The 27,613-nt window shown below is 41.1% G+C and overlaps 1 protein-coding gene across 2 annotated transcripts in view; it reads right to left on the minus strand.

Moving 5' to 3' along the window:
* MTHFD1L (methylenetetrahydrofolate dehydrogenase (NADP+ dependent) 1 like) overlaps window positions 1-27,613 on the minus strand; it is a 169,828-nt gene that overhangs the window by 37,547 nt on the left and 104,668 nt on the right. For both annotated transcript variants that reach the window (XM_029058108.2, XM_029058109.2), the window contains exons 21-25: window positions 26,935-27,074; window positions 25,695-25,736; window positions 24,192-24,292; window positions 23,498-23,675; window positions 3,309-3,416 (exon numbers count right to left, since the gene is read on the minus strand). In XM_029058108.2, coding sequence (XP_028913941.1) covers window positions 3,309-3,416; window positions 23,498-23,675; window positions 24,192-24,292; window positions 25,695-25,736; window positions 26,935-27,074 — 569 coding nt within the window. The remainder of the gene's footprint in view (window positions 1-3,308; window positions 3,417-23,497; window positions 23,676-24,191; window positions 24,293-25,694; window positions 25,737-26,934; window positions 27,075-27,613) is intronic.

The raw sequence follows: 27,613 nt of genomic DNA on the forward strand, positions 1-27,613 counted from the left end.
ATATATGGGGCATTGGAAAGTGGGTCAGCCACTATATACAGCATTAGAAGATGGATCACAATTGCATGAATGGGCTTTCTGCCCAGAGTTCATCTATGGTTGGAGAAAATGTATGAAACCTATGATGAATGGAGAAATAGCATTAGTTTGCTCTCCACATGCAACTCTGACCTGGGATGGAATTTTAGGGCATCCAGCTCTGCAGCCTCAGCATGCAGGGAAGATAGACCCAAATTCTGAAAACCAGAATCTCAATTTAGAAACCTTTCCCTTGGGAATCCTTTGCTCCCCAAATATCAGAAATTCAAGGAGGTCTCAGCGAGTCTGCAGTTCCAAGGTTAACCCTCGCTAGACTATGTGCTCCTTGTGAGGGCAAGGACTGAGTCTTTTGTTTTTTTCTCGCCCAAGCGCTTAGAACGGTGCTCAGCATATGTTAGTAACTCAATAAATATTACTTTGGACATTTGCAAATCGCCCCAACATCACAGCACTTATCTACATATCTTTATGTTATATATTATAAATTACTTATTCATATTAATGTCTTTCACCCCCTTTAGTCTGTACGCTTATTATGGGCAAGAAATGTGACTGCTAATTCTGTTGCATTGTACTCATCCAAGCACTTAGTAGAGTGCTTTGCACAGTAACGGCTCAATAAATACTACTGATTGATCAGTACTGATGATCTGTTAATATTCTAGACTCAGAAAGATAGTCTGGTAAACCATCCTTTAATGAGAGCCAGTTAATCATTCATATTCATTCATTCTGAAATTGTCAGGAAGCAAAGGTTCCCATTGTGTTGGTTTATGGCCATTTGATTTTTGGTCCAGACTTTTACCCTAGAAACTGAAGTATGGTCTAGTGTCCTTTACTAGTTCTTAGCAACCCTTAGATTGCAAGTAACAAATTAAAAAAAATTCTTCTGCTATGCTTTCTATCAATGCCATTTTCTACAGACCAAGTTCCAATCACAATTAATCACCCACAGTCATGAGAAAATACACATCATGTCAGGCAGGAGTATCATCTCCGTATGTTTGACCTGCTGTCACCTTATAGAGGCTTAGAAAGCCCACTGGGCAAAACCAGAGCTCAATCCATATTTCATACAACATCTGGCACTTCTCCTTGCCCTTAGTCAAATAACAGATAATGATAAAAACAGGGATAGCAGAAGGCAAAAAAACACTCAAGGATTATTGTGATGTTTATTTCACCAGCAGAGACCAATACTATAGGAATAGTATACTTCTGTTGGATTACTTCTCTTCTAATGGAATACTTCTTCCAGTAGCAATCTTGTCTCTCAAGTCTGCCTGTGACCCAAAAATTAGCTAATGAGGGTGATTTGACTTCAATTTTTCAAAATACTTCTCATCCAAAGTAGTTCAATAAAATACAAAGAATGGAATTGTGGATACTGAAAAGCCTGTATGTTCAGGCAAAGGCAAATTATCCCAGACAAAAGGAAAACCAATTTCAATGTTAAAGTCTCAGAAGGGAGCTCTAGCTTTCTCTGTTCACCTATTCCAATATTTCAAAACTCCTGCCAGCAGGAGATTATTCCTTACTGTTCACCTAAATTCCTCATGCTTTCACTTAAATTTATATCCCCTGTATTGACTTCTACAGAGATAGAGAACAGCTGGTCCCCACTCTTTCATAATAATCTTTACCTACTTGAAGAGAAGCCTAAAGTCACCTTTCAAGCTTATCCTTCTTTTGGAGAAATAATCCCCAGTGCTTTAATACCCAAGTCATTTATTCATCTTATTGGATATCTTCTGAATCACTTCCAAGTTTTAAATATCCTTTAGGTATGTTTCAGACTGAATATGAAAGGGTGATGTCATATTAAAATGAGGAAAGATGAGTGAAACATATATTGCTCACACTCTGCTCCAAGGTGTTCATTTTAGCATTTAGCTCTAAGTGTTTTTAAAGCACCTCGTAGGCCATGAGGTGAATAAAATAATACAAAACTGGTTATGCTCCAAGTCTTCACTTGATCATCAAGTGACTCAGTCACCAATGCGTGACCACTGACTTCACACATCAGTTTCTTCAGCCACACTTTAGAGTCCAAGCATCTCTTCATATAATCCTGATATTCAAGGCCAGGTTCAGACAATAAGAGAGGAAAGTGCCTCAGAAAATGCCATTCAGGGGCTGGCAGAGGTTGAAAATTGGAAACTCCTCAGTCCCCTTAGAGCCTGTGCTAAAAGACACCTAAAGGATGGTCATAGATTAACTCTGAAACAACTGAATGAGAACTAGAGGGTCTCCCCAGAGAAATGGGGAAGCAGTGTGGCCTAATGGAAAGAGCACAGGCCTGGGAGTCAAAGGATCTAGGTTCTAATCCAATTCTGCCAATTGCTTGTGGTGCGATACTGGATAAATCACTTCACTTCAGTTTCCTTGACTGTAAAATGGGGATAAAATACTTGTTCTCCCTTCTACTTTGCCTATGAGGCCTAAGTGGGACAGGGTCTGTGGTCCCTTAGACTGTGAGCCCATTATTGGGCAGGAATTGTCTCTGTTGCCAAATCGTACATTCCAAGCGCTTAGTACAGTGCTCTGCACATAGTAAGTGCTCAATAAATACTACTGAATGAATGAAGGAACCTAATTAACCTGTACCTACCCCAGCCATAAGAACAGTTTTTCACACATAATAAGCACTTAACAAATTCCACAAAGAACGCATTAGGCTTGGGTGGACTCTCTCATGAAGTTATAATGTTATGACATTATAACACAAGCAGCATGGCATAGTGGATAAAGCATGGGCCTGGAAGTCAGAAGGTCATGGGTTCTAATCTGCGTTCTGCCACTTGATTGCTATGTGACCTTGGGCAAGTCACTTCACTTCTCTGTGACTCACCTAACTCATCGGTAAAATGGGGATTGAGATTGTGAGCCCCACATAGGACAGGGACTGTGTCTAACTTGATTTGCCTGTATCCACTCCAGTGCTTAGTAGAGTGCCTGGCACATAGTAAACACTTAACAAAACACCGTAATTATTATAACTCATGCTGAGTCATATGCTCACAGGGCACGCAAATGTCTGAAGCAGGCCTTGATAATACTATGGATGTATTCAGATCCCGTCTCACCAGTTTCATCTGAAGATCTTCCAGTGTTTCATGTTTATGTTTAAAAAATTAAAAATTAAAGAGTCCTCAGTTAGTGAAGCCTTACAAGCAGCGCCACATTTCTTCAGTCACCGGAATTAAGAGCATATTTTGATCCCAAGAAAAAGGTCTTTCAAATTGATTATATATTTATATTGCTTTTACCTGTTGGGTGTACCGGTCTACTTTTGCTTTTGCTTCAGGGGATAGTTCTATATCCTGGGCTCCATAGACTGTCTGGGCAATAGTCCTTATTTTGTCAACAATGGGGAGCTAGAAAGACACAAAAGATGACAAAACAATTAACTGTGATATTATTAAAGAACAGATTGTCCAGGTGACATAACCTCAAAATGTTCCAAGTTCCCCAGCTGAATAAAGCTTACATTTCTTCCACAATGGCAGTAACAAGTACCAAGGAATCCTTTTACAACAGTCTCCTTTCCACCCATAATCCCTCCAACATGATTTAATTTTAAGATTAATGGAGCATTAAAACTTCTTCAAGTTGCAGACCACTTAGTAGTAGTTTGAAATATTGGACAAAAAAAAAGATTTATGGATCTAGATAGTACAGACTGTAAGATGGATTACAGGAAACATCATTTTCACTAAGTCCCCCATTTCTTTACTCCCCTGCCTCACCCCTGCCCCTTTCCCATACAACAGAATGGATATAAACTTAAGTTTCCAAAACTTTTGATAAAGAGGTGCTGATAATTGACTCTGGTACCCAATAAATAGCTCTCACACTTGTATTAAAGCTGCCTACGTGACAAGAAAAGAGTAGTGTTGGATGATCAGTAAATGTCATGACAAGAAGCTCATTCCATGAGTAGTTGGGGACAATAGTGGGATGAAACTATTCGGTGTGGGTTGGTGGAAAGAGAATGGGTTTGGGAGTCAGAGATCGTGAGTTCTAATCCCAGCTCCTCCACTTATCAGCTGTGACACTTTGGGCAAGTCACTAAACTTCTCTGTGCCTCAGTTCCCTCATCTGTAAACTGGGGATTAAGACTGTATGCCCCATGTGGGACAACCCAATTACCTGTATCAATTACTCAGTGCTTAGAATAGTGCTTGGCACATAGTAAGTGCTTAACAAATATCATCATCATCAACAGTTGGGGAGGGAAGTGGAAAATAATTAATTGGGAGGTTTCTGATGACAAAGAATGGTTTCAATGTGGAACAGTTTTGAAGTAAAGTAAGGACTCCAATTGAATTTAAGTCCCCTGAGGATTTGGAAAGGATCAAAGCAAATGGGCCTGACTGAATTTTAGGTCATGCAAATTGGGGAAAAAGAAGTTTCAGCATCTCACCCATTTTCTGATAACTCACATGGAATCAGTCATCCAAAAGCCTGGCCATCACATTGTGGAGGAGTATATTAAAGTGGAAAAATAAGGGTCACCCTAGTAAGTGTGACAGACCAAATGACTTATCAAATCTTATTCTTCCCCTATAGTTCCAGAACCCCCAACGGGAGGACACTTCCTATGCAGTATGGTACAGTTGATAGAGCACGGGTCTGGGAGTCAGAAGTGTATGGGTTCTAATTTCAACTCTAGCACTTGTATGCCATGTAACCTTGGACAAGTCACTTCTCTTCACCTCAGTTACCTCATTTGTAAAATGGGAATTGATTCTGTGAGCCCCATATGGGGCAGGCAGTGTGTTGAACCCAATTTGCTTGTACACACCCAAGTACTTAGTACAGTGCTTGGCACATAGTGAGAGCTTAAGAAATACCACAGTTATTATAACTCTTGCTGAGTTATGTGATCATGGGACCCTCAGATATCTGGCACAAAGGAAGAGCTTAACAAATAACTCCCCATTCCCCCAAATCAATATCACCTCCATGCTCTTTTGTGGTTTTGAGGGAGAACCGCTTGTTCTCTAGGATCCAGCTCTCAAGAAGGCATGTTGGGAATCATCGTAAGGAGGAGTGAAGCTGCCACTGTATCTGACTAGAGTAACTGGGAGCATATGGCACTGTCTTCCCCTCCCAACTAACTGCAAATCCTATCCCTACTGGGGCCTGCAGTTGACAGCAGGGTCTCTACCTGCCTGAAGGAGGGGGGCATCTCCCTAAGCTTCCCTGTCCCCTGGCGATGGGCACTGGTGCACCAGCACACAATTTTTTTGAGCACACAATCTCCCCTCAATAGACGAAGGCCAACTCACCTCAAAGAGCACACACCCTATCAAATGCCCATGTAAAGTTTTAGATATGGAAAGTCTAGTTGCTTTTGAAGCCATTAGGTTCTGCAGCAATGCCAGCCAACATTTTTTCATCTTATGGAGACAAGCAATTTTTGGCAGATGCTCTGTGAAAGACAGGCACAGATGGTCTTGTTAGGAGAGCATCTGAATGCCGCTTATAATATCGCCCTTTGTATTTTCAACAAAAATATTTTCATTTTAAGACATGTTTGTTTGCATAACCAGACTGGGTTGCTTCCAAAATGTTTATTTGAGATGGTTCTTTGAACTCCAAACATCTTTGTGTCTGGTTGACTTCTTCTGTGGCTTTATTTACACTAGAAAACGACTATAAGTCTACTCTCTATTGCCCATATCTGGAGAGCAACTATTGAGAGCTGGCAGAGAGATGGGCAAATTCTATCGCTCTACCTTACCATCTGTGCCCAATTAGCCTGTGCCTGAAAGGCTAGTTTTATAATTCACCCTTCATTTCTCATACTTGATCCTATCTACTAGTACCAAAATGGATAAAAAGTACCGGTGGTGTTCCATTCTTAGCAGATTTCAACATGTACAACATAATCTTTGAAAACCTGAGATAATGCTCCATAAATATCCTGGATGCAATTGTTAGCTACAGTGAACTGAATGGAATTCGTCAGTTTACACAGATAGTCATCTTGGGCCCTCAAGACCTTTACTGTAATTAGTCCATGTCATGTACTCTTCTAAATTTTTAAAAAAACCAGAGATTGGCCCAGATGGTCTTTTTTGGGGTACTCAATGCAAATGGAAAATTACATTAATAACAGGATATGTCATAGTCTACCACTTATAATGCACTTTCTCACAAGGCAAGTGACTTCTGCTGCCATTTTCTCTGTGTTTTGAGAACAATGCATGCATTCTGGAAATGAAGATACTCTTCATCTTGAAAATTCAAGACTTACAACACAGCAAGCCTAAAACTTTACATTCTCAAGGCAACTCAGCAAGCAGCAGCTTCTTGCAGGAAGCAGTGAGGCCTATTGGAAATAGCATGGGTCTGGGGGCCTGGGTTTTAATCCTGGCTCTGCCACTTGTCTGTGCTGTGACCTTGGGCAAGTCATTTAACTTCTCTGTACCTCAGTTTCCTCATTTATAAAATGGGGTCTAAATCCCACTACCTTCTACTTAAGACTGTGACTACCATGTGGATAGGTACTGTTTGCGACCTTGATTTCTTGTATCTACCCCAGCACTTAGTGCAACAGGTGGCCCATACTAAGTGCTTAACAGATGCTATTATTATAATTATTGCTATTAGAAAATGCAAGATTACTGCAAGAAAGTCCATATTTCAAATGGGTTAATACTGATTTTTGGATTTGTACCCAAATGTGTCTTTAGTGAGGCACAGGAGTCCTAGGAGAAACGGCAGCAGCGACAAAGATGAGTAGAAACAGTCTTTTTTATGGGATTTGCTAAGCTCTATGTGTCAAACGCTATTCTAAGCACTGGGGAAGGTACAAGTTCATTAGGTCAGACACAATCCCTGCCCCTTAAAGGGGTCACAGTTTAAGAAGGAAGGAGAACAGGTATTTAATCCCATTTTACAATTGAGGAAACTGAGGTACAGAGAAGTTAAGTGACTTGCCCAGGGTCATACAGCAAGCAATTGGTAGAGCCAGGATTAGAACCAGGTCCTCCGACTCCAAGGTCCTTGCTCTTTCCATTAGGCCATGCGTGCTTTTTTGTGCCCACAGCAGCACAGAAAAGGTTTTCTCCTATCACTTGGTCTGGCAATGGCTGCACTCTGCCCCTCTCCCAACAAGGATGATTCTGCTCTGGTGACTACTCCTTTTTATAGATGGTGAGGAAGGAAAGACACTAGACATGGAAGGTTTGGGAAGGAGGCAGAGAGGTCAAGGTACTTCAGATGAAATCTTGAGACTGCACAGTTCTGATAAAACGTAAAGGTTGGGTTATTTCGTCTATCACATTGAAAGAGGGTTTAGGTTTTTCTTGAACTCCTGGTAATACCATTTTCATTTTCTAAAAATATCACCTATCAGTTCAATCAAACAGTACAGAAAGGTCTTTTCCGACCAAGCTCTCATTTCCCTACCATCTCTCTCTTCTGTGTTCCCCTTGCACTTGGATTTGTATGCTTCATTCATTTCACTCTTGGCCCCATAGCACTTATGTACATATCTGTAATTTATTTTAACGTCTGTCTCTTTGTGGACAAGGAACATTTCTACCAATGAGTAAACATGCGATGGATGGATTAGTCACCGTACAAAAGACAGGAGAGACCCTGGGATGCCCATGAGGCTAGAGAAGCAGGATGGCATTGGTAGCAGGGCACGGGTCTGGGAGTCAGAAGGTCATGGATTCTAATCCTGGATCTGCTCATCTGCTGTATGGCTTTGGCCAAGTCACTTCACCTCTCTGTGCCTTAGTGACCTCATTTGTAAAATGGGGATTAAGACAGGGAGCACCATGTGGGACAAAGACTGTGCCCAACCTAATTTGCTTGTGTCCACCCAATTATTATTATTACTAGGTCTGCTATACTGTTCTCTCCCAAACACATAGTACAGTGTTCTACACACATTAAGTGCTCAAAAAAGACCACCGATTGATCTATTTCATGAAGTCTCACTTCTGACAGAATGTTTTTGTGTGATTAAAATTGAAACCCAAAATGTAAAAAATTAGAAACACTAAAATGAATCAGTACTCATATTCACTCTCAACTCCTTTATAAACTTTTTTAAACACGTCATCAGTAAGTGAAATACAGAACCAAAGTTAGAAAACAGTCCACTAGCAATAATGTCACACGCAGGTGTGTGTTGCAGTCTACTCTGCCCCACATGAAGTCAGCAAAAGGCCAGGTGTCAAGGTTAATTTTATCCATTGAGGACCCAGCACTGAGAGATGACTGAAAGAGGGGCATAGTTGGTATTTTCTGTATCCACATATTATAACCGGTGCCAGAACGACTTTGAAAATCAACTCGCATGGGCCCTTTGAGACCTGTACCCAGTTCCCCAGCCCCCATATGGGCTTGACCATGCACAGCTAAGTTTGTGCTTTCCTACTCTACTAAAAAGCTCTAATCAATCATAATGAACGCTTACTGTGTGCACAGCACTGTACTAAGTGCAAGGCAGAGTATAATAAAAGAGGGTTGTTATGCACGTTTCCTTAATCTTTCTGTTTGCCTTGGTTCCAACTTCTTGATTGGAGAAAGAAGCAATCACAAAGACTTTAGTTCACCCAGAACCCTGGAAGCAGGTAGGTTCTAAAAGTTGTTTGTTATAATGCAGAGATGTACCATTAGGTTTTGAAAATCATGCATGACCAACTAGGAAGCCAAAAAAAAGTGGCCACTTTGCTATACAGTAAAATGTCTATTGCCTTTGCTGCAATGCATACTTATTTTAATTCACATGCTCGATAACTGTTGTAGACCTGCCAGGGGAGGCAGAAGGAATGAAGATGGGAACCCAGAAATAACAACCATCATACGTAGAGGAGGAATTGTGGGTGTCTATTTTATTCTCTCAAACGTTTAGTATAGTGAGGGCTCAAAAAGTACCACTGATTAGAGCAAAAACAAAAATGAATCAATCAATGGCATTTATTGAGCGCTTACTATGTGCAAAGCACAGGACTAAGTGCTTGGGAGAGTACAATAGATCAGAATTAGCAGTCACATTTCCCATAAAGAGTTCACAGTAAAGAGAAGAATATTGCTGTTTAAGTCCTCTTTTCTATTAATGGAAAATCCTTGGTGTGAACTACACAGTAGTATTTTTAAGATATGTCAACTATGACATGAAGCTTTTCCTGTTGTATTGACATTTTAAAACCACTTCACACCACTGATATAATGTAATTCTTGACTTCTTTTCTAAGTGGAAATCACAAAACACATGGCAAATGCACTGAATCCAATAAAGAGATTTTACAAAAAATCCCCCCAAAGCCTCCAAAGTTTTAAAATGCAATCTGCTAACTGTTGTCAGCTTTTGCATGATTGGGTAAAATAGTTCAGAAGAGTGATTGTGTGGACAATGCAAGTACTAACAACATGAAGGAGTCTTAAGACGTTAGAGACTTTCTGTGCAACATGGCAGAAAAATTAGCTTATGATTTCAAATAAGCTTGTATCACCAGTGAGGAAGTCACACATTTTATAAGAGTACTTGTTAATATCTGACAATTAAAACGGATTAAACTTGACTTTTTTCTTGGAGAGATTAATGGTCACTTTTATCTACATTTCAATGGGTTGTAGGAAACACAGATACATCCTTTCTAGTAACTTGTATTTTGTATGCGCTGGAGCAGTCATTAGCTAGTTTGCCATCCTTCAAGTAAATTTTTTTAGTATGATATATAGTCATAGTAGGTCACCCATGACCTCCTTCTTGCCAAATCCAATGGCTCCTACTCCATTCTAATCCTCCTTGACCTCTCTGCTGCCTTTGACACTGTCGACCATCCCCTCCCCCTCCATACCTTATCTCATCTTGGCTTCACGGACTCCGTCCTCTCCTGGTTCTCCTCTTACCTCTCTGGCCGGTCATTCTCGGTCTCCTTCGCGGGCGCCTCCTCCCACTCCCATCCTTTAACTGTTGGAGTCCCTCAAGGGTCAGTTCTCGGCCCTCTTCTGTTCTCCATTTACACTCACTCCCTCGGTGAACTCATTCGCTCTCACGGCTTTGACTACCATCTCTACGCAGATGACACGCAGATCTACAGCTCCGCCCCCGTCCTCTCCCCCTCCCTTCGGGCTCGCATCTCCTCCCGCCTCCGGGACGTCTCCACCTGGATGTCGGCCCGCCACCTAAAACTCAACATGAGCAAGACTGAGCTCCTCATCTTCCCTCCCAAACCCGGTCCTCTCCCAGACTTCCCTATCGCCGTGGATGGCACGACCATCCTTCCCGTCTCTCGGGCCCGCGATCTCGGTGTCATCCTTGACTCGTCTCTCTCGTTCACCCCACACATCCTATCCGTTACCGAGACCTGCCGGTGTCAACTTTACAATATCGCCAAGATCCTCCCTTTCCTCTCCACCCAAACGGCTACCTTACTGCTACGGGCACTCGTTATATCCCGGCTAGACTACTGTGTCAGCCTTCTCCCTGACCTCCCTTCCTCCTCTCTCGCCCCGCTCCAGTCTATTCTTCACTCCGCTGCCCGGCTCATCTTCCTGCAGAAACGATCTGGGCACGTCACTCCTCTTCTTAAACACCTCCAGTGGTTGCCTATCAACCTCCGCTCCAAACAGAAACTCCTCACTCTAGGCTTCGAGGCTCTACATCACCTTGCCCCTTCCTACCTCTCCTCCCTCCTCTCTTTCTACCACCCACCCCGCACGCTCCGCTCCTCCGCCGCCCACCTCCTCACCGTCCCTCGGTCTCGCCTAACCCGCCGTCAACCCCCGGGCCACGTCTTCCCGCGGTCCTGGAACGCCCTCCCTCCTCACCTCCGCCAAACTGATTCTCTTCCCCTCTTCAAAACCCTACTTCAAACTCACTTCCTCCAAGAGGTCTTCCCAGACTGAGCTCCCCTTCTCCCTCTACTCCCTCTACCGCCCCCCCTTCACCTCTCTGCAGCTTAACCCTCTTTTCCCCCCATTTCCCTCTGCTCCTCCCCCTCTCCCTTCCCATCCCCTCAGCAATGTACTCGTCCGCTCAACTGTATATATTTTCATTACCCTATTTGTTAATGAAATGTACATCGCCTCGATTCTATTTAGTTGCCATTGTTTTTATGAGATGTTCTTCCCCTTGACTCTATTTATTGCCATTGTTCTTGTCTGTCTATCTCCCCCGATTAGACCGTAAGCCCGTCAAACGGCAGGGACGTTGCCGACTTGTTCATTCCAAGTGCTTAGTACAGTGCTCTGCACATAGTAAGCGCTTAATAAATACTATTGAATGAATGAATGAATAGTAAAATTAATTTGTCTATTGGAAGGATGTGTCTGTCAATGAGAGATGCTTTTATTTCAAACACGTCTGTCTTTTGGTTGCATAGATGACACTACTGACAGCAAGACCCTTTCCAAGCAAGTAAGAGTATCTGAAAAGACATGCACAATCAATCCCTTCTCCCCCATTCTTTAGAAGAGAGGTTAAATCCTTGTTGCCCTGATGGGTTTGTCCCACACTGGACCCGTCCCTGTTTTCAACTCTGCCTCCTCTCAGCCCAATTTTCACAAGGTCTTTGATCTACTAGAAGCAAAAATGCTCTCCCACCTTCTGCCCACCAGGCTGGTCTTTCTATTGCAGTTGCCTTCCGAAAATTCCTGCTCTTTCCAGATTCATCAGGGACAACATCCGGTTCTTTTTTTTAAAAAAATGGTATTTGTTAGGTGCTTTGCCCCCAGTTAAGTGCTCAATAATGCCACTGAGTGACCAACTGATGGATTTGCTCCAGGAGCGAGATAAATCACCTTAGGTAGTTCCAGGTCTCTCAGGTATTGGCCTAATGGAAAGAACAAAAGCCTGGGAGTCAGAGGAGGTGGGTTCTAAACCCAACTCTGCCGATTGCCTGCTGTGTGATCTTGGGTAAGTTACTTAACTTCTCAGAAGAGAGTTTCTTCATCTGTAAAATGGGGATTCAACACCCGTTCTCCCTCCTACTTAGACTGTGAACCCCACGTGGGGCAGGGACTGTGCCTGACCTGATTAGCTTACATCTACTCCAGAGCTTAGAACAGTGTTTGCCACAGAGTAAGCACTGAAATACCATAATGATGATAATGACAATAATAACACTAATAACACTAATAATAAAAAATGGAAAGGATGAGCACTCTCAAAGGTCCTGAAGACCTTCAACTTGACACAAAGCTTGATATCCATTGTCGCCATATCCTTTTTTGCAGTCTTCTAAAAGCCACAATGAAATTTTTTATTATACTGTCAGTCAGTCGTATTCACTGAGTGCTTACTCTGTGCAGAGCAGTGTGCTGAGTGCTAGGGAGAGTACAATGTAACAAGAAACACATTCCCTGCCCACAATGAGCTTACAGTTTAGAGGGGTGGAGATCTGTTTTCGATCTCAATGTATCCATGCAGCTTTGTACAGTGTTCTGCCTAGTTAGAATTAGGTCACTACTTTAAATTCTGTACTGCTGATGAAGATCTTTGATGGGAGTGTGAAGCAGCGTGGCCTAGTGCATGGAACACGGGCCTGGGAGTCAGGGGACCTGGGTTCTAATCCCAGCTCTGCCTCTTGTCTGTGTGACCTTGGGCAATTAATTTCACTTCCTCTATGCCTCTGTTACCTCATCTGTAAAATGGGGATTAAGACTGTGAGTTCCATGTGGGATATGGACGGTGTCCAACCTGATTAAGGCTCAGTGGAAAGAGCATGGGCTTGGGAGTCAGAGGTCATGGGTTCGAATCCCAGCTCTGCCACTTGTCAGCTCTGTGACTGTGGGCAGGATACTTAACCTCTCTGTGCCTCAGTTACCTCATCAGTAAAATGGGGATGAAGACTGTGAGCCCCACGTGGGACAACCTGATTACCTGTATCTACCCCAGCGCTTAGAACAGTGCTCTGCACATACTAAGCGCTTAACAATTACCAACATTATTATTATTATTGTTATTAGCTTGTATCTACCTCAGTGTTTTAAAGAGTGTCTGGCACATAGAAAGTGGTTAATAAATACAGTAAAGAAAGAAAAAAAAAGCATAGGATTTCCTAGCTGGTAAATAACTTCAGATTTCATAACACTGATTTTCAGACCACAATGCACTGTAATGACTGCAGAGTGATTCCCAGTCATATGCATAATCATTTGCAAAGCTAATTCAATCTTATTTATTGAACTCTTACTGCATGCAAAGCACTATACTAAGTACTTGGGAATGTACAATGTAATAACAAACAGACACATTCCTTCCCACAAAGAGCTCACAGTCTACAGGGGGAGACAGACATTGATATAAATAAATTTATTCTTGTTGTGTGACATTGGACAAGCAGCTTAAACAGGTGTCCCTAAGGCACAGTGCTCTGCTTTCAGCAGAGAGGCCCTCAAAGCAAGACTCCAGTAACGGGATTATTGTTCATCAACTCAATACATCTATCATCAATAAATATGACTGAACATTTTGGAGGGGTGGAAACCAACCTCAGAAAAGCTGCCCAAGCTGCTCAGATTGCCCAAGGCTAGATATACAACAAAATCAGACTGAGGGAAGGAGGCCAAACTGAAGCTGGTGAGTAATAGGTGGCTCGTCACTTGCTATGCGGCTCATACACATAAAGCTTTACCATTTATTATCTTGTAACAGGCTGCAGAATTCTGCTGCTCAAGCCCTTTTAGCAGCCCCCCTTCCCCTGATCCCACCCTTGCTATTTCTTGTCTGCCCCCTTGAACACCTGCTTAGTGTTCCAGTCCAAGTAATTTTTTTAAATCAGTGACTCAAGGGCCATATTATGTTTTTTGTTTGCAGTTCTTTGGTTCATGAATCTTGGCCACTCCTGGACAACAGTCATAAACCCTCACTGTTCTGCCTGGAATGCCCCCAGTCTTTATTAACCATTTGCCTATTAAATAAACAAAAGAGATGAGTAGAGGGGGGAGAGGGCTCAAAATACATACTTTAAGTATTTACTTTTGGCATGTAAAGCTTGTGAGGAAATTTTACAATAATCATCCTTGTGATATTCTAAATAAATGATCAGGTGTCAAGAATGAAGTGACATGAACAAAATTTAAACAAGCTTCTTTGAAACAGTCGAAATAAGAGGCAGGGATGTTTTATAGGGACAAACAAATGTTCGACCACATGAAAGGCTTAAACATTTCTCAGACTGAGAATCTCGCAAGTTGAGTGACAGTCTTAAGGAACAATGGATTTATATATCATGAAATGGAGTTCTAAATTGTTAAATGTCAAGCAACATTTATACTGACTGTGGCAAGAGGTGACACTACCAAAACACCGTCAGGTGCTGAACCAGTGCTGGTACGATTCCTAGAATCCCAGATTCCTACAGGTTTGACATAGAGCATACATTTGATCCCAAACCAGCACACCCAGAGCTGCCTATGGTGTACGTGCTTCTCTCCATGTAACCTGTCAAATTCAGAAACAATCTCAATTAGCAAATTCCCAAGGATGAGCAACAGGTTAAGCCCCAGGCTTCCAAAGAAACCACACATCTCCTTGCTATATTTGTGACAACCACTCTTTGCAGAATAATGCCATTTGCATGACTACTGCAGAAAGTTAAACCACTGAGCAGTTATTCTCCAAATTTATCTAAAAAGCAATGGTGTGGAATCTGTGTGTGTGACCTTTGAGCCCCAATTGAGAGGAACATATGCGCGTGCCTATCCATCACCCATTATGTCCTCTCTGGTTTCTATTCAGTTCATGGTTTGCAGAAGCAATACTTTCCACTTTTACTAAGCTGGAGCACTTCTCATTTCTTGAATGATAGTAATTTTAAGAATGAAACACCATCAGGTGTTCAGAAAGTTGTTTCTTGCCAATAAGTATTTTCCTTACTTTATAAAAAATAGTTACTGAGTGCCCAGTAATGTCCTGGACCCTGCAGAGACGCCCAGAATATTCCCCAGTTTCAGCTCCTGCCCTTAGAAGTTTTCACTCCTAGGAAACAATACAAACACAGATGTCTCTTCCATTATACTGTAAACTCCTTGGGGGCAGGTGCCTTATTTTTCTTTTGTTGCAATGTCCAAGGGCTCAGTAAAGTGTTCTGCCCCTAACAGGCACTCAACAAATTCTTCTATTGACAAAGATATCGATAGGGAAAGCATACATTATTTCTCCACGGTTGGCAATGGGATGGGGGAGATTAGGGGACAGGAAGGACAGTTGGATCTGAAATCTTAAAATGTTGTTTATGTTTTTTTTAAAGCCCTCAGAATTGTGAATAGAAATGAGTAAATGTGGCAATTAGGGAATTAGAAGGAAAATCATCCAGGCCTGATGGGGTAAGGAAAGGACAGTTTTACAAAGATTTACAAAGCATTAGGAAAGATTCTGAATAGGGGTTTGGGGGTCAGGGGAGAAGTGAGTCAGAATTCAAAGGAAAAGAGGACAAAGATTCAGCTGTCATCTGCTGTAGTGTTGAGTACAATAATCAAAACCATGAGCATAATATTGTGACTCCAAATGAAAGGAAGGTAGAATTCTTAAGAGCAGACCCCAGAAGGTTTTTTGAGACTGATGAACTCTGCATCTGTTTGAAAGCAGAGAGAAGGGAACCAGGCTGCGATTCTCACTCTGGAGTGATGAATATTGGTAGTAAAGTGGTTAATTACTGGAACTGAAACTTTCTGTTGCCTATTTCAAAATAATCCCTTTAATGCATATACAGTATTTGTTTTTTCATTATGAAGTTTTGGTTCTGGATGATTTAAGTTTCAAATACTGATGACTACTTGGCATCTGATCAATTCTGGATGATTAAACCTGTTCCCACCGCCACCCACCAAAATGGGAAAACAACCCCCAAAAAGTTAACACATGGGAACCTAAAGTTCAATAGTTCACGGATCAACATCTCTGCCTGTGGCCTGAGACTTAGATTTAATAGATTTATTTTGATCTCCCTTCATTCAACCCCAGCTGTGTTCAAGAGAATAGCTTCATACAAAGAGCAGGAAAGACATTTTAATGAAAACAAACTCAATACTGCCATGCTGTCAAGGTTACACCTCACCATATTTCCAGTGTCAGAGGGAGAATACAAAGATAATTTACAACCAAGTAGTTCTTGATTCAGCAAAAAATATTCAAACCCTCTTTCCTGAGAGCAATGTTGGCACCATCTATTAATATATTGAGAACAGACTCGGTGGCACTTTAAATTGCTGGTAATTGGGACTATCAAGTGAAGATGAAAAGCTGGCAAGAATTTCAACTTGAAGGCCATCCCCCTGAGAACAGGTTGATTCAAGGGAAAAGCAATGCTAATGAACACAATATCACAATATAACAAAGAGACAGCAGAATGCTTACATGCAACACTATCCTCTTTGTGGGGAAAGCTCTATATCAATCACACTTTTCCACTTCAGCTAAAGGTTGGGAACAAACTGGGAAAGGCTCTAACAAGGGCATGAAACTTTTTTGTGCATTATATACACATGAGATGAACTTTAAAGAAGCACTTCATTTTTTTTTAAAATGGCATTTATTAAGTGCTTCCAATGTGCCAGGCACTTAGGGTCTGGACAAGACAATCAAATCAGACATGGTCTATGTCCCACAAGGAGTTCACAGTCCCATTTTACAGATGAGATAACTGAGGCACAGAGAAGTTAAGTGACTTGCCCAAGGTCACAAAGCAGACAACTGACCGAGCTGGGAGGATTTCCCTTCTTGAAACTGGAGTTTCCGAGTGTAATCTGAAGTCATGCAAATTCATTTTTTGCCTAATTCTTCTGCGAGTACCCAAAAAAAGGAAGAAAGGGAGTCTCTTCTTGGTTCTTATGGTTTTTCTAATTGGGAGAGTAGATGGTTAACCCTTGTTCTTTTTTTTAAGGTATCTGTTAACTGCTATGTGCCAGTCACTATCCTAGGTGCTGGGAGATAACAAGCTAATCAGGTTGGACACAGTCTATGTCCCACATAGTGCTTCCAATCTTAATTCCCAAGTTACAGATGAGGTAACTGAGGCAATTGAGGCACAGAGAAGTGAAGTACCTTGCCCATGGTCACACAGCAGCAATTAGCACAGTCAGGATTAGAACCCAGATCATTCTGACTTCCAGGTCCATACTCTATCCACAAAGCCACATTGCTCTTGGCAGTAGAGCAGCAGTATGGAATTTGGAGAAAATTGGCACCTCTCCTGAGATACCTGATTATATGATAATGTATCAGTCCAAAATTCCCAGCCTGCCCTTCTCCCTTTACCTCCCCTTCCTTTTCAAGAGAGAGCAGCAGCAGGATAAGGAGCGAAGCTGTCCAAGGAATGAAAATCTGCTTCTTCTCTAAACCCACACAGACCTCCAGAAGGTGTACTTGGGGAATAAGGAGCAAGTGTTGGTGAACTAGGCAGGATTTAGGTACTATTTGAATGGAATTTAAAAAAAATGATATTTTTTACACTTTTACTATGTGCCAGAGACAAGATAATCAGATTGGGCGCAATCAGTGTTCTACAGGGGGTTCACAGATTTAATCCTCAGGTTATAGATGAAGTAACTGCGGCACAGAGTTAAGTGACCTGCCCAAGGTCACACAGCAAACAAGTGCTGGTTCTGGGATTAGAACCTAGATTTTCAAAGTACTTCTTTAGAGTAAATCCTAAGTATACTGTTTAGAAATATTGCTTTATTGTTTTCTCTTCACATTGACACTTCCTCTTTGTTTTGTTTTTAAAACTTTTGAGTATGAACAAGTACCCTCATTTTAGGAGAAGCAGCATGGCTCACTGGAAAGAGCACGGGCTTGGGAGTCAGAAGTCATGGGTTCGAATCCCAGCTCTGCCACTTGTCAGCTGTGTGACTGTGGGCAAGTCACTTAACTTCTCTGTGCTTCAGTTACCTCATCTGTAAAATGGGGATTAAGACTGTGAGCCCTAAGTAGGACAACCTGATTCCCCTGTGTCTACCCCAGCGCTTAGAACAGTGCTCTGCACATAGTAAGTGCTTAACAAATACCAACATTATTATTATTATGGTAGTAGTTTCATGCTAAATTAACATATTTTTTTTCAGAGCTGACGCTAGCAAATAATCTTGTGCCAACTTAACCCTGGCATATATGAAGGTGTGTGTGAAGTTACAGAACTAGTTCTGGTGACAAAACTAAAAAGGAGGTGGAATTAAAATGTCTATCCAAATAGTTTCGGAAAGATAGAGTAAAACCTGTATTTATGAAAATATTCATATAATGTCAGTATTTACAACTGGGAGGCTTGGGAATGCCTGTGTTTTAAAGGCATGTAATGGAGGACACTGGGATTTAAAAAATTCTATTTGGTTTAACCATATTTCTATTCCATAGCTCATTGTTTTGAACCAAAATCAAAATAAAGTGTGATTAAAAAAAAAATTGTTCATTTTGGCAATGAAAAATTTAAGAAAACTTTAAGTCAATTTATGACTCATTTTTAGCACGCCAAGTAAATTAGGATTGATTTTCTACATTTATGTGATTATCACTACCTCCATTATCAACATGTATTTTTTGAGAGGGATTCCCAGAAGATTTTACCATGCTAAAAGTGCAAAGTAGAAGTAGTCAGAATTTCTGGGTTCCCTTCTAGATTATATATGATCTGGGGCCACTTTAGTCTCCCACTTTTCCAGGAGCCCACAATAATGAATTGTATATTCTCCATGGAGAGGAGACTGGAGGAAACACACCCTTTTTCATTAAAATGTCAAAAGAGGAAAAAATGGGTTCATCCCAAGGTTACTGTAGTTTTGAGACTGTACAATCAGACTCCATTCTGCAGCTATTAACCTTGTTTTCACATGCGATGACTGTCTTGAAAGGAGCCAGAATGCACTTGATGAAGGCCACTGGCTCACTGCAGTATCTGTAAGCACAAAGCCTGTTTAACTATTTAAAGTGAGCAGGCTGTAGTAAAATTGAAGATTTCCCGGAACTCGGACTGCGGTGTGTGTGAAGTTGCTCCTTTCTCCTTCTTGTTTATAACCATACCGACTGCATAACAAGCTATGTCAAACAAAGGGAGAACGTTGATGTTACTGTTCTAGCTTCAAAGGAGGGTGTACAGTTAAAAAAAAGTGGATGTTTGTGTAGTTCCTGAAGGAGGTAGCCCCCTTAATAATTTTTCTTAATTCATGTTTATCTTTGTTTCCTTATCATCTGCATGTGTGACACAGATAATCTAAATGGTAGAAATTGTCAGGGGAGAGGAAGAGGTGAGGGAAAACTACCTCTCCCATGGCTATGAGCCCATCCCTAACAGTGGATTTTTCTCCTCGACTAATGCGTCCAGGCCCTTGCATAAAATTTGGTTTTGGATGAGATGCAAGAATTCAGTCCAGTAAAAGAGAACTTTAAGCCAATATTTTTTTTCTTCCTCACTCCCTGTTAGAAAAGTTAAAATAGAAAAAAAAGATAAATGAAATGCTCAGACAACTATGTAGTACTGGGGAGGGAAGGAAGGGGCAGTTGTAGATCATTGTCAACTTCTAACTTCTTTAGATGACAGAAAGAATTCCAAGGACCAGAAATAATAAAATTAAGGAGCCATGTGGGAAGTTCACAACACAATGTTTCTACACAGACAAGGAAAACCTAGAGGTGACTTGTTCCATTAAAATACACCCCCCCCCCCCCCCCCCGCTAGTTTTATAAGTACAATGATATCTGCAAGTAAAAACAAGTTCAAAGCTGTAAGTGATAGTGGAGCTACTCTAGGAAGGAGAATGAACATGGGAATGATAGCTACACAAGCACTTCATCATTAGCAAGAAAGCAGATGCACCACTCCCATTTACACATTCTTTTATGTTATTTGTTAATCACTTACTATGTGCCAGGCACTGTACCGAGTACTAGGGTTAGGTACAAGCTAATCAGGTTGGACACAGACCATGTCCCACATAGGTTTTACAGTCTTAATCCCCATTTTACAGATGAGGTCACTGAGGCACAGAAATTAAGTGACTTGCCCAAGGTCACACAGCAGACAAGTGGAAGAGCTGGGATTAGAACCCAGGACCTTCTGACTCTCAGACCCATGCTCTACTAGGCCACGCTGCTTCTCATTGAGAAGCATTGTCTCATATTGTTCCATACTCTTGTCAAAGTCACAAAGTTATTTTTTAAGGCATTAGCCTAATATAATCTCCTGCCAAAACAAAAAATGGCTGTGCTATTGGAATGATGAGGTTATTGTTTGGCTTAGCTTTTCTAAAATAGACCAGCACTGAGGATGCAGCAATGTGGTGAGGAGACCATGGAGGCCAACCCGCAGGGCTTCAATAGGGTTTTATAAGCTGTGCAAGATATATGGGAAACTATTACTTTCCTATTTGTAGATGGGGAAAAGGAAGGCATAAACCAGGTAAAGGAATTTTGAGAGTTTCAAATACAGTTAGTGATGGAGCTACAGGAAAAAAACCGGTGTGACACCAGCCCAATGCTCTGTTCATTCATTCATTCAATAGTATTTATTGAGCGCTTACTATGTGCAGAGCACTGTACTAAGCGCTTGGAATGAACAAGTCAGCAACAGACAGAGACAGTCCCTGCCGTTTGACGGGCTTACAGTCTAATCGGGGGAGACAGACAGACAAGAACAATGGCAATAAATAGAGTCAAGGGGAAGAACATCTTGAAAACAATGGCAACTAAATAGAATCAAGGTCATGTACATTTCATTAACAAAATGAATAGGGTAATGGAAATATATACAGTTGAGCAGACGAGTACAGTGCTGAGGGGATGGGAAGGTAGAGATAGGAGGGGGCAAGGTGATGGATAGCTTTGAAGGAGTTTTTGTTTCGTGCGGAGGTTGATAGGCAACCACTGGAGGTTTTTAAGGAGGGGAGTGACATGCCCAGAGTGTTTCTGCAGGAAGATGATCCGGGCAGCGGAATGAAGAAGAGATTGGAGTGGGGAGAGACAGGAGGAAGGGAGATCAGAGAAAAGGCTGACATAATAATCCAGTTGGGAATGAAATCAACAGTGAGTTCCACACCAAGCTACGTTTCGTTCACAGGCCTCATGCCAGACACTTTACTTCAGGATAATCCTAACATTTTTACCAGTTAACACTGAGAAAGTCCTAATAAAGTAAAGACTTTGTTCTCAGACACTTAAAAATCACTGGTATGAAATACAGCAATTGGTAAAAAAAAGTTTCCTACTCAGGAAATCAGTTAGCAATTGTTTCTCCTATTCATTATTTTCCTCAAATGGTAGCTAAAGAACATTAATTTAAACATAAATAGGGCAATATAACACTGAGGCTGAAATACAAGAGTCACCAAATTGCAATATGCTACATTTATAACCCAAGAAATCCTAATGAACTCATATTGCAAATTTTTCATTTTGTTAGAAAAAAGCATCCCCCTATCAATACTGCAAACAGGTATAGTACCATTAAACATTATTCAATTTCAAGAAAATTCAATTGGGAAACAAAACAGAATACCAACTGCACTGTATATTTCATAAGCAAGTGTCTCGCTTTTAATCCTGGGGCCACTATGCTTATAACACTCAGTCCATAAAAATGTGTCACGGCAGGAGTAGGATGTAGAAATCCTACAGCTCTGATAGTCACTGTGAGCCAACTGTAAGAAGAGAAGCAGGTTGTCCTTGGCATAGCCACCCAGCCAACTGGAGCGTAAAGTGATTATCAGTGCAAAGGCCCACACTGAGAGGCAGGAGCTTGTGGGTGGAGGAGGTGAGTCGTGTGGGAGCACTGTCCCACTCAACGAAGGCTATCCTCCTTCATACAACACCCCAGTTGGGGCACTCCAACATCCAATATGTGGAAAGAGCACGGGCCTAGAAATCAGAGGATGTGTGACCTTGGGAAAGTCACCCATGAAGGAACCCATGACCTTCTGACTCCCAAGCCTGCGCTCTATCCCCTAGGTCAGGCTGCCTCTTCATCACTGGAGTTACTTGAACACCCATCAATCAATCAGTCATATTTATTGAGCGCTTACTATGCGCAGAGCACTGTACTATGCCCTTGGGAAAGTACAGTACAACAGAATTAGCAGAAACTTTACGTGCCCATAATGAGCTTTCGTCTAGAGGAGAAGACAGACAATATCACGTGTAGAACACTACTATAAAGGCTTGGGAACATCTAGAAAGAGTTACTGCTGCCACCAAAAAAAATAAATGTGGTTCAAGGTTGCCAATTTTTCTTTATTCACTCTTACAAGTCCCTCTTCCACTGCTACTTTTCCGTTTTCTTCATCCCAATCTCCACTAGGATAGGGATCATTGAGGATAAGATGGCAGTAGCAGGAGGAAGAGAGACTGGTGGAAGTGAGAAGCAGTGAAAGGAAGATGGATGGTACATGGGAATCACAAAAGGAGCTTGAAAAAAATGAAATGATTACAGATTAACCCAACAAATGGCCTCAATTTTTTCTTAATGGAGAACAGAGTTGCGATTGTGGCAATAATAACTGTGGTATTTGTTAAGCACTTACTATGTGCCAAACACTGTGCTAAGTGCTGGGGAAGATACAAAATAATCAGTTTGGACACAGTCCCTTTCCCACATGGGGCGCTCAGTCTAAGTATGAGGGAGCAGAAGTATTGAATCCCCATTTACAGATGAGGAAACCGAAGCACAGGTTATTTAAGTAACTTGCCTAAAGTCGTAAAGCAGGCAAGGGGCAGAGCTAGCATTAGAACCCAGGCTGCCGATTCCCAGGCCCATACTCTTTCCGCTACGCCCTGCTGCTTCTCAACCATAATCAATCAAAGGCCCTAAGTGAGGATGCTATTACTAAGGAGTAATACATAAAGATATGTTTTAAACAATTCACACTACTTCATAATTGAAAAAACACACCTCAATAAAAAAGCACACAAAAGAGTCCTAAAATCAAGGAGTAGTTTCTAATAGCACTAGCATTTACCAAAAAAAAAAAAAAAAAAAGGGCAATCAGAGCAAATGGTCTGGAGGAATTCAAAGACAAACTCTCATGGTAAACTGTCAAAGTACTATGGAAACACGTCAAAATACCTTAAAATATATTTTGGTCAAATAGTAGCCAGGGGATATACACTGAATGGTGAGAGTAGAAACATCTTAGATATGTTTAGACAGTCTGGTCAAAGGAAGGGCAATCAATAATAAGGAAATTTTGAAAAGGAGATTTTTAAATGGCATGATCAGGAGAATACTTCTAACCAGGAGATTTCTGAATGTTTTTTTTCAAGAAACTTACTTATCCTTCACAATTCGAACCTGAATTATTCAAACTCTAAAAACACAACAAAGGCAAACGTCCTAAGAAGGTAAAGAAGTAGACAAGATAAGTTCACTTAATGGTCTCATTAGGTCAAAAGAAAATGTATTCCTAAGCAATGTTGGAAGACAAGGAGAATCTAGAATTTCTTAAACACACAATTAGGGCTAACTACTTAGGGAAGCTTTTTTCTTCTTTGTTAACTTACCTCCAAATCATATAGGAATCGGAAGCGGTTTTTCTTATTGGCAGCTTCTCTTACAGCACGAGCCAAGTCCACTGCCCCTTTACCTCCCACTGACCAGTGATGACAGGGCACTGCATCGAAAGCTCCAGACCGTTTTGCAAGCTCACACACCAAATCAATCTCGGCATTTGTGTCGGTCCTGGGAACAAAAATATTTCATAACTTTGTTTTTCTAATTTTCCACTTTGCATTGGTGTTAATGAATTTTTTAAAATGTTATTTGTTAAACACTTACTATGTTCCACGTACTGTTGTAAGCACATGGGTAGTTACAAGCTTATCAGGTTGACACTCCCTGTCCCACATGGGGCTCACAGTCTTAAAATACTATTTTACAAATGATTTTTCTTGTGATTGTCGTGTGAAAAAATGTAACTTTTTTACATTGGTTAGTTTTAAAAAAAAAAACCAACCCACTGAAAACGTAACCATATCAACCTGTGTTTGAAAATCAATTAATCCAACTATCACACTGGAAATATTACCATCAACTGTTATCAAATATTTCAAGATTAAAATGTGTTAAAGTAGTAGATTTTATCAAGAAGTTGACCTTCTGACCACACAGAAACCTGCAAGGAGAGAAACAAAGGTTCTTCTGTTGCCTACGGCAACTAAGCAATATCTTTAGGTTAAAACCTGGGAAAAAACTTACTTGAAGACGTTTAGGGCAACCACAACTGGAACTCCAAATAGCTGAGCAATCTGAATCTGCTTCTGTAGATTACAGCAACCATCGGCTACCAGCTGAAGATTCTGTGAAAAACAACAGCATACGATCCATCGCTTCTCATCTATCCAAACAAATCTAGAAAAGCAGCCAAGCAAAACAGCAATGATTTTTGCTTTGTTGCCTTTTCAATTTTTTTTTAAAGACAGTACAACAGTGTCCGGTACTAATATCACTTTCAAAAGCAGAAGCTTTTTGTAAATATCCTTAAATTAAATAAACTAATTTTTCAGCCCACTACTTTTGGGGATTAGCTCTCCATCACCTTGCCCCCTCCTACCTCACCTCCCTTCTCTCCTTCTTCAGCCCAGCCTGCATACTCCGCTCCTCTGCCGCTCACCTCCTCACTGTGTCTTGTTCTCACCTTTCTCCCCATTGACCCCTGGCTCATGTCCTACCTCTGGTCTGGAATGCCCTCCCTTCTCACATCTGCCAAACTGGCTCTCTTTCCCCCTTTCAAAGCCCTACTGAGAGCTCCCCTCCTCCAGGAGGCCTTCCCAGACTGAGTCCCCAATTTTCCTCTGCTCCTCATCCCTCTGCTCTAACCCCTGCCTTGCCCCACAGCACTTGTGTATATTTGTACATATTTATAATTCTAGTTATTTTATAAATGATGTGTATATATCTATAATTCTACTTATCTATTTTGATGTTATTCATGCCTGTCTACTTGTTTTGTTGTCTGTCTCCCCCTTGTAGACTGTGAGCCCTTTGTTGGTTAGGGATTGTCTCGATGTGTTGTCGAATTGTTCTTTCCAAGTGCTTAGTACAGTGCTCTGCGCACAGTAAGCGCTCAATAAATACGATTGAATGAATAAAAGATAATTCACAGTTCAAAAGTGCTCATGGATTTGTTGGCATAAGGTACGAATGACTCTGGCGACATTTGCCAGTTGTCTCTCTGCTCATATCCCTGGTTCCATCTAAAGGAATCAAATGAAAATATTACAGAATATATCCCTTTGCAAATAAACTGCATGCGAGGTTAAGATTTTATCTGAGTGACTGTGGACAACTGTGTCTATTTAAAAATTCCCTCTTTTAAACTATCTTCCTCTCTGTCCTTTTTCAATCAGCATCTTCAAATAGTGTTCACCTGCTCTTGAACATCATTCATCTTTAAATCCAACGGTTCAATACTGTGGTGTGTTTTTTTACATATCTTAATAATGGTGAACAAAATGATACAGCAGCAGAGACCATCACAGCAATCAGCAAGTGTCAATCAGGAGATGCACTCTTTTTTTAGTGGAGGACTGGTGAAGTTTGTGAAATAAAGAAGTAGTGTTAAAACTTAGACTAGTCACTGCATATGGGGAAACAGCACGGTAAGGAACTAACTCCAGAAACCCACAATGTGCAAGATACCACATGCTCCAGTCTCTCTCCTCAAGCTGATATAAAAATTCAGCAAGGTTTGCATATTACCTCCTCTGTATATTCTTTCTTAAGCGGGACACCAGCAGTGACCTGGAATTGTAAGAAAGAAAATTAACTACATAAAGATGCTCTTACCAATCCACACCACCTAAGAGAACTGTGTAATGACCAACACTGGTCTGTGAAAGTTTGTTTTTCTACAAGGGACATTAGATTGGCCTTCCATCCGCCATTCTGTTACGTGTTGGGGTGTTGGAGACCAAACCTTTAGACATTTGCATTCCTGGAATCTGGGTCAATTTTTGGTACATTTGGACTTGTCACACCAGAGCAGATCTATGGTATGGGAATGGATTAGGGCAGATCCAGAGTCTGAGATCCAGGCTGGTACCAGGCTGGCCATCTTGAGCTACAGCTTAGTTATTTCCAGACCTTCTACAAGGAGGAACCATTGTACCTCTTGCCTCCCTTAACCGAAGAGTTCTGCACGGGTTTAAATTTCATGGTCCACTCCTGGCCCAAATGACCCTAAAAAGTAAGGAATCTTGTCCTCCTGTAGAATTCTGAATGGGTTTCTGATTCTGATCCGATGCACCCAATTTCAAGAGCTCTGCATGGGTTTCAATTTCACAGTCCACTTCTAGTCTACTGAACTCTTAAAAAACACTGAGTATAGTTGGTAAAATCAAAGAACTCAAACTGAACTATGTGCATGTTTTGTGGTTTCTTCTGTAAATGAAATTCTAAAGCATGTGCTCTTTAAGAATTAAAGAGATAAATCATAATTATCAATATGGAATGAAAACATGAATTTCGGGTGTTTAACTGCAAGCATGGTCTCAGGGTCTAGGAAGCTACCTATGTATATAAGAGTTCTAAATTCCACTGAAACTATCACCAAGTCATGTTTTTTATCCAGTTCCAAGAATTTCAATCATCCCATTATCATGTGGTTATGAATGATTAAGTTGGGCTATGTCACAGACAAAGAGGTTTACAAACATTCAGATCTTTTAAAATACAATTTCAGGTGAAAACAAGTCTTCCCTAATGTTCTGTATAGTAAAATAACTTTGTGTCACTTTGAATCCTCTACACTACAAAGACAAGAATGTATAATGCCATAAGGAGACTAAGAAAAAGGATTGCTGGAAAAGTGATTGCACTAAAGCTATTCAACCACATTACATGAAAGGTTATTCACATTTCAAGTACTAAGTGCTGTTTCATTTCACTTTTAAGACGTTTATCTTCTTTTTTTTTTGGTAGAGAAGATACAAAGACTTACATTTGGCCCGCCTCCATGCATCTTCAAAGCCCGCACTGTTGCAACCAGCACAACAGCACTGGGAATGAGTCCAGAAGTTCTGCACTTGATGTTGAAGAATTTCTCCATCCCAATATCAGCACCAAAACCAGCTTCAGTTACTGTTGGGATTAAAGAGGGAGGACGGAAATCTATTACTCTTTAAAAGCATTACTGAGGAAGGGATTCTTTGCTCTCATTTTCCCACAGATTTCCATTATACCTCTGAATTTCCAAATTTGGGTACTTTGTGAAGGGGGCAAATACCTGACAAAGATAAGAATTAGCTTCAGAGTTTATGACAAGTTGAATAAACACAAAGTTAGCAGCAGCAGAGATCAACTTCTTTTTGAGGAAGGAAACAGGATGCAGTATGAGAGCTGCTAGACTGAAAGCTACCAAATGGAAAGGAAATGGAGTGGAGAATAATAAAGATAACAGGAGAAAGTGCCAAACTCTTGGACTCTGTAACCTGTTTGTGCTCAAGTACTCCATATAATCACTTTTAGATTATTTTCTCCTTTCAAATGAGAGCCTGCCAAAGAAAACACCACCGGACCATAGAGAATTAGGAAGGTTCAAGTTGGTCTAAGCTTAATAATAAGAGATTAAGGAATGGTTAAATAAACTATAATAAAAAAATATTAACCTAGAGAATGCA

The sequence above is a fragment of the Ornithorhynchus anatinus genome, chromosome 2, assembly GCF_004115215.2.
Source record: "Ornithorhynchus anatinus isolate Pmale09 chromosome 2, mOrnAna1.pri.v4, whole genome shotgun sequence".
NCBI lineage: Eukaryota > Metazoa > Chordata > Mammalia > Monotremata > Ornithorhynchidae > Ornithorhynchus > Ornithorhynchus anatinus.